Genomic DNA, 13,182 nt, shown 5'->3' with positions numbered 1-13,182 from the left:
TCCCTTAAGAAAAAAAAAATCTTTTGCTGTTTCTTGTTGAAAGAAATTCAGTGCAATGTTTTTGTAATCTTACAAATGAAGCAATGTTATTAAAATCTCTATAGTGCATGACTTTGAAAAAAAAATTAAATGCTTTCTAGATATGAACAGTCTCTTAAAACATTTCAGTACTCACACTGTCTCTGATTTGTGCACTGGGTAATTACTGCAGGTTCCTATAAGACATTTTCAGGAACATAGCTGCATAATTCACAATTGAGCAGGAGTCAGAATACCCATGAACAACATGGCCCCTTATGGCTGCAGCAACAGGATACTAATCTTTGAAGATTCACCATGTTTTTGATAAAGTCTGTACCAGCTTCCACTTTGACTTTATCACTCAAAGACCCCCACTGCTAGATGAAATACTTAACCACTCTTCTTGTGGATGTCTTATTTTTATAGCTTTTATGTTTTTTAGCTTTCTGTGCTACAACTTATGACCACTGCCTTTTGCTGTCCATCTCTGGAAAGTGTCTGGTTCTGTCTTCTCTGTAAACCTTCTTTGGATAGTGTAAGATTTGGCATTCCTACGTTTATGTTTATGCCTTAGAAGAATACGCTCCTACCAGAGCAGGGTGGATGATGTAGCCTACCCCTGCAGTAACTGGAGAGACAGGTGCCTGTGGTTGGATGGGATGCCTTTGAATCACTTTGTCTTCATGAAAGAAGTACCTGCATAAGTCTTGCAGTGATTGTTTATGTAGAATGTATTCTCAATAAGAGTTCAGTGTAAATTAATTTTATGTGGAAAAAAAAAGAAGAATTTCTGAAGCTGAGGCACGTAAACATCAGTCCATATACATTGCATCATATCACCTACATGGTGAACAGAGAGACCCTAGTATTAAAGTGAGTATATGCTGGCTAGGTTAAGAAAATCTTTTTTCTTTCTTAATTTGCAGAATCATGCAGACATTTGTTACACAACAGTGGAAGAACAGCAAAGAGAAATCCAATTGTACGCACAATAAGAAGGTGTCTGACAAAAAGGTGAAATCTCCTCTGCACATCTTTTCTACATTGCGCAGGTAATAGCAAGTTAAATGAGCTGTTACCACCATATCCTATTCAAAATCCACAGCAGACTTCACAAGGTGAAATGTTGACATTTCTCCACAAAGAAGTGCTTTATTTATATCTTACCTTATGAGTTTTCAGTCTTTGCCTTTCATGATAACAAAAGTGAACTAGGTACTACTGCAGCTTCTAAGACTATCTGAAGGCAGAGCATTTCAGTGCCCGTCTCTCTGCAACAGACATGTTTCATCAAGAATTGGAAGTAATTTGTTGTATACTGTTTCACTTGTTGTATTTGTATCTTTGTTAGCTTGGTAACATTTGACTTCCTTGAATAGCAAGAATATAAATATAAGTAATATGTTCAAATAATATATAAAATACACATAATACATGTATTTTATGTATATGAAGAATTTCGTGGTTGGCTAGCTATTCTTTTTACAGCTGTGTGTATTTTTAATTTTTTAAAACTAGTATGGTCATTAATGAAAGACTGATTTTTAGAACTGCTGAGCACCCACCCCTCTCCACTGCTTAAATACATTAATGTTCACCACTTCTGAAATGCAGGCACAGAATTTTGAAGAACAAAGGCATTAAAAACATAAGAAGCAGTTTGTGAACAGTTCATTCGAATTCATTACGACTTCTGCCAGTTACTTATATGCTTAAGTGTATGTAAAACCAGGCTCTGATTTTTCCTCTTTCAGGAATGTGACTGTTTACTCTAGCATGTTTTCCTGCTTATGAAGGGTTGACAGATCACTGCTTTTGTGAATCTGAATTGAACGCTTCTTTGAACATTCCTTCTTTTTGATGAATTTGCCATTCTAAATTCCATGTATAAAAAAGGGAGAGAGTACAGTGATCATTCAGATTGAAGAAGGGAAGAATGTCAAAGATGACAAAAGGTTATTTGTCTTTTTAAAGGCAAAAGAGGAAGGTGGTATTGTAAGTAGAAGGCTTACCCATTCCCTACCATGCCACAGACCATTGGCTTAGCACAGGCCGTAGCTTGAGGTTTGACTCTCTTCAGAAAGGGCATACGAAACGAAAGCCAGTCCAATCTTTGTCCTCTTGATGTGGTTGCTGCTGCAGTACCTGTCCAAAAATCACTCAGCCCAAATGCAAGGACCCCTCTCTCCCTAGAGCACCATTCCTACCTCCTGTCTGCAGGAGGGTGGTAGTGACCCAACTGCAGCAGTGAGTCAGCAACCTCCACGTGCATCTTCCACTGTCACCACTTGCAAACAGGGTGCGGAAACCTGTCAGCCTCTCCCTTTAGGGTTTCACTTCTTTTCTGTTCAATCCAAGTCTTCCAAGATTGGGATTGCTTATGCAGCATAGAAAAATGATTCAGCATATCTGTTACATGTTCTTGCGTTGCAAGGACATGTCAATGTGAACCTTACGGAAATGTGACAGTTCATGTGAATGTTGTTTCGTAAAAACCTTTTGTTCTTTTCTTTCTGCATTCATAATTTAGATTGCTCACATTCTCATTTCTAGTGTTACAGAGCGAGAATTCATCTCAAACAGGAAAGAATGGCATCAAATTGTCTTCCACAAAGCACCCAGATTATGATGAAGTTTTAAAAATACTGTTATTTTCAGCTGAATTAAATTTTATTTACTGCATGCAAGTTTCACTGCTGATTATATCTTCCATTTGATCTGGACATTTAGAATTTGTTATGCTGTGTCCAATAACTTTCATGGGATCATGCCATGATGATTACACAGGAAAGACAGATTTTCCTAAGGAAAATGTGTTATAATCTCATGTGAAATATGTGTTTTTTATTTCAAAGATAATTTCCAGATTAAAGGGTTTGTTAAGAGACAGAGAGACCTTTACAAAGAGCTGTAAGCCTATAGTTCTACCTTCTACTTAAGCAGTCTTTTTGGCAGATTAACTCGTGCATAAATAGGAGTAAAATGTCTATTTGATATTGGAAAATTAGTCCTATGTACAATTGCTCATTTTTTCCTAGTTTATCATCAGGAAAATGTATAAAGACAGGTGACACTTAAAGAAAATTACGAATATATGGTCTTGCTTGATTTGCACAAGGTTTTGATTATTCTCCAACTTTGTCTTCTCTTTCTTTATTTTTAAGGTCGCCAAGTTATCCTCCACCTGGCTGTGGTAAAAACAAATCAAAACTGAAGTCAGAACAGGATGGCATCTCCAAAACTCACAAGGTACTGAGAAGGACTTGCTCTAGCACAGTGAAGGTGGAGGATATGTGTGCCGCAAAATCTCACAGAACCTTTGGCCGCTCATTGTCAAGTGACCCTAGGGCTGAACAGACAGTGGCTATTAAATCGCACAAACTGTTGAACCGTTCTTGCTCTGCGGCCGTCAAGCAGGAGGAGTGCATCACTTTAAAGCCCCATAAGCTCTTAAGTAGGTCATGTTCTGGGGATCCTCGATGTGAGCACAACAGCACCTTGAAGTCCCACAAACTTTTAAGCAGGTCCTACTCCAGTAATCTTAGAATGGAAGAATTGGATGGATTGAAGAATCACAAGTTACTCAGCAAGACTTACTCCAATGCCCCTAAATCATCCAAAATGGAGCCTTTCAAGGAGTCCACCATAGCAGAGAGCAGGAGGCTCTCTCTTACCTCAGGGCTTATTGGTATCTTAACACCATCTTCATCGTCACCTCCACAAGCTGCTGTGCGTAATAATTTTTTTTATTCTGCTTATTTTCCTCCTATTATTTTCCAAATGTGCTGTTATGCTTATTATACAAAGGCATTAATACTGAAGATGTATGTTACTGAATATATTGGATTTATTAAATATATTAGAAGACAAGAGCAATGAGTCAGCTTTTTAAGGAGGATTTAAACAACTGTGCATGCACATATATGTAAATTAGAAAACCAGAATTTGCTTAAGTCAGGATAGAGATTTCTTATGTCACGTTGAATATAGCTCATTGTACAGCTGCTGGCCATGGGAGAAGTTCAGTCATCCAATTCCTTCCCTGCCTCATTTCTTGCTGTAGGAAGAAGGGAAAGTGTGATCTTCTGTGCTGCAAAATTGGCTTGGTCACACAGGTCTTTTCTCATTTTCCTGTTTGCTTCGTGGGGGAAGTAACTGTCCATTGGCTCGTTTGGGTGCCATGTCACCTCTCCTTCTGGTCTTTCATCTTGATCATCATCACAGTGGAAGGAATGCAGTCATCATTCAGCTCACCTCTTGCGCATTTGTGCTTTGTGAAACATTTAACCTTCAAACACAGGTGGCAGCCAGAGTTTGAAGAAGGAATTAGGCGCACACTGTTCCCCTTCCTTTCCCCAGATAACTGATCAATTGAGAAAAAAAAAGGGTGGCTCATATTTTTAATTTTAAGAAAGAGCTCTCAGAATAAATTCTTCTGCCTCTTAAAAAATGGCTTTTGTGCTTTAGAGGAAAGGGTGGATCTGTTTGCACTCTGTCAGGGCACCAGTCTGTTTTCTGTGTTAGATCTGGGGAGAGGAACATAGGAGACAGTCCTCTCCACTCCCTTAGTCTGGGAGTACCTTGATATTCTCAGCGAGATAAAAGCTAATTCTTGCTTGAAAAGCCATGCATATATTCAAAATAGTGCATACTGAGTAATAAAATTACATTGAGTATGATATGGCTCATAGTATATTAGTTTAATAAGCTGTATGCCATATGCATCAGATCTAAAAACAGTGATATACTACCATAAAATCATTTATATACATGCTGTGTGGTTAGTTCCTATAATGTGCATTGCAATATGAATTTAAGATGAGTCAATAGTCTTTATACTTTTCACAATTTAGAGATTCATTTTTTTTCTGAATCAGCAGAGGATGTCTTAACAAAGCCAGACTTTTCTCTACTGAAGTTTATAGGAAAAGTCCCATTGATTTTGATAAGATAATGAAGAGTTAACTAAGTGGTTTCATTACTGATGTTGTCAGCTGATACAGAAGAAATGCAAGCCCTGCTTGGCAATCTATAGAAACTATCAGTAATTTATTGCTAAACTTCATTTACTTTGAGGGAAAATCATCACATACATGATCAGGTGCAGTTTGATTGATGTTAGCAGAAGGGCAGCAAGAGTCCATTTCACATTTTACAAGCAGTCAGCAGACGTATGGGTAGCCTCATGCCTAACTGTGATTTGAATTCAGTGGAATGTGGAAATGATGAATCAGGAACTTCTCTTCGGTTCTCAGCTAAAATACTTTAATCTCATGTATGCATACAATTAGGATTGTTTCCCAGGAGAAAAAAAGGAAGAAGTTTCCCAATTAAGCAGTTAGAGAAATGAAAGGAAATAACCCTATAAACAAAACCAAAAAAGCTTTAAATGGAACTGATCTAACTCTTACTCAAAACAAGATTTGACTGAGATAGATGTCAGCCTAGAGGGAATTTTGTACCTTACTGACTCATACAGTGGAATTTCCTTCTAATTTATGTTGCTGTGTGTTAAAAGAAAAAGGCAGAAGGAATTTGAGTGGGATCTGAGCACAGAGATCTGTTAGCATGGTGCTTACGGAAGTGAGATCTTAGTTAAAATAAAAGAAAAATATTTTCAGCCATTTTGAGTGACATTCAAGCCTAAACACATAACCTATATTTGGATAGACTATGCAGTTAAAATTTAATGGAAGTTACTAAATGCTAGTTTACTAGAATGGAGTGAAGGCACTGGTGTTTCTATTTAAGACTATAAAGGTTTTGGAATGTTGAGATACAAAGCCTCATCAGATTTAAGAACTAAAAAGAAATGCTAAAAATCTACCCCACACTCAGCAAACAGTGAAAGGATTGATTACTTGTAATGGCTGGTTTATGCAAATGAAAGATGTTTTTTAGATGCAGATATTGTTTAATTAACATATTTGCATGCAAAAATTACAAATGTTTTACCATTTCCTTATGATTAGTCTACCAACACTGAAGTTGCCTCAACTTTTTCCTTGCAGCAAAATTATGGTGCAAAATGCATTCTAGTACGAGACCGTGGCTTTCTTGTGCAGGTAGGATTTCATATCTTACCCGTTTATGAAACACTATGTAGCATGAGCTGACTGTTAATTATTTTTAAGCAGATGTTGTTATTCTCATTTTCATTGTTCTCAGACTATTGAATTTGCTGAGCAGCGGATACCAGTATTGAATGAATACTGTGTAGTTTGTGATGAACCTCATGTGTTCCAGAATGGCCCTATGCTGAGGGTAAGTGGTGTGCTTGCTGGGATAACCAATGCTTTTTCTAATGCTTTAGCATTTAGCTATGGACCATCCAAACCTGTTTTAAAACTGTTGAAGTATTTCATCCTAATAGCGCTTTAAGGTGCAAAAATATAATTCTTATTAACTTAAGTTTTGCTTGGAAATCAAGCTTGTCTTATATCATAGAAATATAGAAGGAGGGATGCATTTCACTGAACACTATTGTGCTAGAGTAGTCACAACTGGATGAGATAGAGGAATTGCACTAGAGTGCTTTCCAGGTCCTCTGGTACTCTCTTAAAAGCTTAGAGTCACTTGAGTCCTTGAGCTCTTATCAAGTCATGACCAGGGTATTCAGATATACTGGTGCTAATGCCAAAATGCTGTGAAGTTCTTCAGACCCTCTTTTGCTTGTTGTGAGCCCCTGGAATGAGCCATCCTCCATGATGTGTTAAAAAAGGCAGTGGGAGGAGGTGCTCTGTCAAATGTCTGATCTAGTAGTGACGTAGTCCAGGGGCATTGCTGTGGTTCAGTATGTCCGAAGTTAGGCATCTTCTTTCCTTTTATTTCTGAATAACTGAGAACAAGGAAGTTTGCACGCTGAACATGCTCTCATGCTGTTGATGAGTGCATATGATGAAAAAGAGTAAGACTGGTCATGAGAGACACACTCTGCCTGGAGCTACTGGATCAGTGCAGCTTTGTAAAAGTGTATATTAGGAGAATAAAATTCTCACCTTTAGGACTGATCTTGCAGTTTAGGATACTTCTTCTTTCACCTGTCCTGAATCCTATGGAAACCTGAGTAATCTTAGAAGATTGAAACCATGGAAAACTGTGTGACGAGCAACTACACATAAGTTGAAGCAGACATCATCTATGATAGTTCCATGGGACTAAATTCAAGAGGGTTATTGCTTACACGGTAGCAGAAGTGACATCAGTGCCATCCCCAGTGACAGTGTGGCACCACAGTCAGGCATTCTGACTGCAGGCGGGATATGCAAATAGGCTGCTAATAGGATTTGCAAAAGCATCTACATATTCAGTTAACACTGTTTTAAGTCATGATTAAACCTCTGTACTTTTGAAAATCCTGTCAGGTGTTTTTTTCCTCTTCAAGCTCATATCTACCTTTTAAAATCATGGTTTTCTACCAGATTTCTCAGCAACTGAACCCTGACTCGAAGCCTGTAGAAAAGACATCAATTCCTTGTTAATCTTTGAATGCACTGCTATGCATATTACCTGTGACAGGATGAGATAAGACAAACTGAGTAATTTTTGGATAGTGAGTAAAGTTTGGATAATGTACTTACTTAAATTATCAGGCTTTATCTATTGTCCATAGGACAAAGCAAACAGTAGCATTAATTCCTGTTCACATGATGAACTATTAAAAGAAAACAGAGTGGGAAGTCATCTTCTGTAAATAGAAAAAAATCTTAATTCTTCTTACTTTCCCACCTTAGAGATTAAAATCCATTACATTTACTTTTCTCTGTCTTAAAGAGGGGTCATTTTAGCTGTCTGATTGAGAGTTTGTCAGTGCTTCAAAACAGAGGAAAGCGCAAATATGTTTGCCGCTAAATGTATATCCATCAGTGCCTTTGCAAACAGCATAACCTAGCAAGCTTTGCAAAAATGAAAGTGTGTCCTTATATAACCCAGGGAGGAGATAGCGGGAAGAAATCTAGCATGTTCTGTGTATGCTTGAATGACTCAATAAGAAATATAGAGCCATTACTGAGTTTGCAGTTCTGTAGAAGGTGAGAAAGGATCTCAGTTTGAATTGAGCATGAGCTTGCCAAAGGGTCTTAAGGAAATTTATGCTTCACTCTACTGAGAGCTCTGGCAGAGGCTGCCTAAAGTAGTTGATTGTGGTGTTTATTTAAATGCCTCAAATGCACACACACATATACATACATACAGATAGAGATACAGATAGAGATAGAGGTGGAGGTAGAGATATAGAGATAGAGATAGAGATAGAGATGACAGAGATAGATATAATGTATATAAAATGAATAAAAAATTATCCATCTGAAAGAGCACTTTACGTTTAATACTGCTGTGATAATGGATCTCAGAAATACAGTACTTTATTAAACAGAATGCAGGGGGCTTTTGTGTAATCTAGCCTTATGTCACTTAATAGATCCCATATGTAGTATCCCTGACCTTCATAAAGAGTTGTAGAGTGCTCATAGTTTTGATACCACAGTAACTTCACCAGGTTTCATAACGATCAGAATCTTGCTACCATCTGCCTATATTTTTAGATTTTGTGTCTAGATTGTTTTCTACAAATATCCCTGTCTCAGAGGCTTTACTTAGATAGACTCTGTCTGTAGTTGGTTATATCACAAGAGATGAGACAGACTAGCTCTGAATGGTTCACCAGTCTCTTCCTTTAAAGAATAGTTCCTCCACAAAGATTAACACATTCTCATATCTGGGTGTGTGTATCCTGAAGGATGAGTTCCCTCCTACTGATTGGACCTTTTTTCAACAATAGAGAAGGCATATGAATTTATAAAAGCATAACAAAGTTACTTCTTGAGAAGTTATTTTAAAATGTATTTAGTCTTGATTTTCTGGTATTTATTGGAGTTTTACACAATTGCAAAGACAGTAAGAAATTTGAGTCTGTAGTCCTCCAGTATGTCAGCATGACACTTTTCCTGAACTATAGTGCAGTTTAATTAATTGTCTTGAAATGGAGTTTTAAAAATTCAGCAATTGCCATCACACAATAATTACATTCTTTTAATACTGTAAACTCTCATACCCGGGTGTAACATCTTGTGCTTGTTATTAATGACTTGCATAATTCAGATGTCTCATCCTGAGGACAGCTGAAGATGCCAAATGAAACTGAGAGAGAAAATGTTTCCTTTCTGCAGATTCACTCTAGAGGCTCTGTTTTTATCTTAGATATAAAGTATCTTTAAATCTGTCTCTTTCAGCACAAGTTTTATTCTCAGTATTGTGTTTCTTCTTCCTGGATAGCTTTGTTTTTGGGAACGGGGGCATGTTCTGGTTTTAATATCTATTTCTATGCACTTTGCTTTCTTAAAATCTTGTTGTCTTCTTTTCCATAATATAAGAGCAACTTGATGACAAGAAGATGTGTCTTTTTGTATAGCTTAATTTAGACACTAGGTCCACATGGCAGACATACCGTTGTATGGAAGATGTCTGTTGCAGAATAGCAGCATAACACAATCGTATATTTTTGTCTTTATTCTTTTACAGTGGACACCTGTCTTGCTCCAGAGCCCACTGTACTAATCTGATCACACAGAGGTTCTCTGCTGGTTCAGAGATCCTGCGGTACACAAGAATCTTTGAATGTTGTTGGGCTGTCTTAATCACTTATTTAGGATAAAGAGAGAGACTACCTTAGTGACTTACTGAGGATGTACAGAGACAAAATTCTTAGATTTCTCTTGGGAAATTCTTTATGGAGCAAAGTATGGATCTTTCAGGACAATCCATTTTCTTTTGGGACTCCAAAAGTTCCCTGAAGTACAGAAGGCCAGAAGGAACTCTAACAAGGAACTGCAGCTGTATTACTGTGAAGGGGAAGGACAAAGGTTCTCTGGAATGGAAGGAGTCTTAGAAAAGTACTGTAACTTATCATGAAGGTGTAACACTCTCATTTATAAAGGTCCATGGTCCATTGCTTCATTCCTTTGCTTCATTCCATTGCTTTCCTGTAGGTATTCACACCTCTCTTATATGAGATCAGGATGAATGTAATTTCTCATCTTAGCATATTTCTTTAGTATGTATTTCAAGAGCACAGTGAGATCTAATTGTTATTTACAGTGCACCTGAAGTTATGAAAACTAAATTGAATGTTTAGAGATAAACAATTACATAGAATGACTCTGAAAACTACAAATTCCCTGAAATCATTGCATGGCATGATTTGCAGTCTTTCTGCGAAGCACAGGAAACATTCAGTGAATACACGGATCCTAAGAATAAAAAGTATTATTTAACATCTTGCGTAACATAAACTACACTGTTTCATTTGTTTACTCCTAACAGTAATCTGAATCCTAAATATTTCACGCTTCTTAGAAGGATTAAGAAACAGCTTTGAAATCGTTGGTGACAGTTGAGACTGCAGCCTTTACATCCAAACAGCTCCCTTATCTCATGTAAAGAATCACAGTGCATCCTCCTGCAAGGCAGCCTGTGCTGCACAGCTCTCAGGAGCGCTGTCATCAGTCTCTTCTGAAGTAGCTCTTTGCTCAGCTTTGGAAAACAGTGGAAAGTACAAGGTCAGACATAGGTTTAGTGCTGAGGAGACACGGGGAAGGAAGACATGGTAAACCTACTGAAAACAATAACAGTTCTGCTCATTTGAATTGTTAGCCTCATGTTACTGTCTTTGAATCTGTTCTCAACAGAGCAGTTTTAGATGAGTGAGACATGGACTATTATTAGTTTGTAATTAATATTTCAAAAATGTATTTTTAAATAGTTTTTTTTCTGACATTTTCAAACTGTGTTATAAATAGGTTGTCCTGATTCCTGTCAAACTACCATGTTAGACTAAATATTAGAAGCAATCTTAGGAAATTTTAAATACTTCCACAAAGCCTATTCTGAAGTAGTGAGATATTTTCCCATGGGGCATGTGTCTCTAGTGAGAAGCCTCTGAAAATTGAGCTTGTTTCATCCACTCTCTTTTACCTGCTTTTGAAAACCTCCAAGGATGGAGGCTCCACAACCTCTCTGGGCAACCTGTTTGAGTGCTTGATGAAGCTTTAGAGAAAGCTAATTTTAGCTTTATCTAAAACTTCAGATTCAGTTTGGATAAAGCTAGTCCTGTATGAAAGAATAAAAGCACAAACTGACTCCAAAGGTCCTTTTCAACCATATGATTTGGGTCATCGAGCTAAAAAATGTATCTCGCAAAGCAGATATAATAATGTAGTAAAGAAACTTCAGCATTATTTGCTTCTATATTAGAAACCTATTATCTTTTTTTTAATGCCATATGAAATTCTTCCTGTTACTCTAGAGTTGATGATAATGACTGAGTTGCATTTTAATAATGCAGCAGTTTTGCTGCTATAATAGGAGAGAGATCTCTTGTTTTAGGAATTCAGCTTGTACTTTATTACAAACATTTAAATATAATGAGATCACGAGTCATTAACAAAAGGGGTTATTATATTTAAGGATCTGATGAAAATAAGTATAGTTAATGAATATTTAGAGAATATTTAGAGACCAAAAAGGGCAAGAAGGAGGACCCAGGGAACAACAGGCTAGTCACCCTCACCTTGATCCCTTGGAAGGTGATGGAGCAGTGAAGCCTGGAAACCATTTCCAGGCATATTAAGGGCAATAAGATAATCAGGAGTAGTTAGCATGACTTCAGCAATGGGAAGTCATGCTTGACCAGCTTGATAAACTTCTGTGGTGAAGTGGCTGACCTGGTAGATGACAAGAAAGCAGTGGATGTTACCTACCTGGACTTCAGTAAGGCCTCTGACACTGTCCCTTGTAAGATTCTTATAGGCAAAGTGTTGATGCATGGGCTGGATGAACAGACAGCGAAGTAGACTGAAAACTGTCTGGATGGCTAGGCCCAAAAGATGGTGATCAGTGGCACAAAGTCTAGTTGGAGGCGAGTAACTAGTGCTGTACCCCAGGGATCAATCGTGGGTCCAGTCCTGTTTAATACCTTCATCTGGATGATGGAGCAGAGTGTACCTTTAGCAAGTTTACAGGTGGCGCAGAACTGCGAGAAGTGGGTGATAATCCGGAGGGTTGGGGGAACCATTCAGAAGGACCTCAACAGGCTGGAGAAATGGGCTGACAGATCTCACCAGGGCAGAGTAGAGGGGGAGGAGAACCTCTCTCGACCTACTAACCACCCCCCTCCTGATACACCCCAGGATGCCATTTGCCTTCTTGGCCACAAGGGCACAGTGCTGGCTCATGGTCATCCTGCTGTCCACCAGGACCCCCAGGTCCCTTTCCCCTACACTGCTCTCCAAAAGGTCTTTCCCCAATTTATACTGGAACCTGGGGTTGTTCCTGCCCAGATGCAGGACTCTGCACTTAAATTTGAGAAGAAACTTCTTCTCAGTGAGGGTGACAGAGCACTGGAACAGGCTGCCCAGAGAGGTTGTGGAGTCTCCTTCTCTGGAGACATTCAAAACCCGCCTGGACGCCTTCCTGTGCAACCTCATCTAGGTGTTCCTGCTCCGGCAGGGGGATTGGACTAGATGATCTTTTGAGGTCCCTTCCAATCCCTAACGTTCTGTGATTCTGTGATTCTGTGATCTCATGCAGTGCAACAAGAAGTTCAAAGTGCTGCACCTAAGGAGGAGCAACGCCAGACAACAATATCTGCTGGGAGCCACCCAGCTGGAAAGCAACTTGACAGAAAAGGACCTGGGGATCCTGGTAGACACTGGTTAGACATGAGGAAGCAATGTGCTCTTGCAGTAAGGAAGGGTAATGGTATCCTGTTCTGCATTAGACAATAGAATTGCCAGCAGGTTGAGGGAGGTGGTCCTTCACTTCTCCTTCTGATGAGGCCGCACCTGGAGTACTATGTCCAGTTCTGGGCTCCTTGTACGAGAGAGAGATGCAGCTACTGGAGAGCGTCTAGCAAAGGGCCACTAAGATGATTAAGGGGCTGGAGCATCTCTCATAGGAGGAAAAGCTGAGAGAGTTGGGACCGTGTAGTCTGGAGAAGAGAAGGCACAGGCAGGATCTCATTGATGTGTATAACCACCTGAAAGGAGAGTGCAAAGCGAACAGAACTAGGCTCTTTTCAGGGATGTCCAGTGACAGGACTAGAGGCAGTGGGCACAAACTGAAACACAGGAGGTTCCATGTGAACATCAAGAAATACTCTTCTAC

General features: G+C 38.8%; 1 protein-coding gene across 1 annotated transcript in view; it reads left to right on the top strand.

The window, feature by feature from the left end:
- The window catches only part of PARP8 (poly (ADP-ribose) polymerase family, member 8), a gene marked incomplete at its 5' end in the record, with an annotated part of 34,503 nt that extends 21,768 nt beyond the window's left edge, over positions 1 to 12,735 (top strand). The window contains 5 exons of the mRNA XM_010180215.1: positions 948 to 1,073; positions 3,186 to 3,750; positions 6,033 to 6,086; positions 6,190 to 6,285; positions 12,607 to 12,735. Of these exons, the coding sequence (XP_010178517.1) occupies positions 948 to 1,073; positions 3,186 to 3,750; positions 6,033 to 6,086; positions 6,190 to 6,285; positions 12,607 to 12,735 (970 nt within the window). The remainder of the gene's footprint in view (positions 1 to 947; positions 1,074 to 3,185; positions 3,751 to 6,032; positions 6,087 to 6,189; positions 6,286 to 12,606) is intronic.
- Between the last annotated feature and the right edge of the window lie 447 nt (positions 12,736 to 13,182).

The sequence above is a fragment of the Mesitornis unicolor genome, unplaced genomic scaffold (genome assembly GCF_000695765.1).
Source record: "Mesitornis unicolor isolate BGI_N332 unplaced genomic scaffold, ASM69576v1 scaffold1710, whole genome shotgun sequence".
In the NCBI taxonomy this organism is placed as follows: domain Eukaryota; kingdom Metazoa; phylum Chordata; class Aves; order Mesitornithiformes; family Mesitornithidae; genus Mesitornis; species Mesitornis unicolor.
This window is presented reverse-complemented; position numbering and strand designations above follow the sequence as displayed.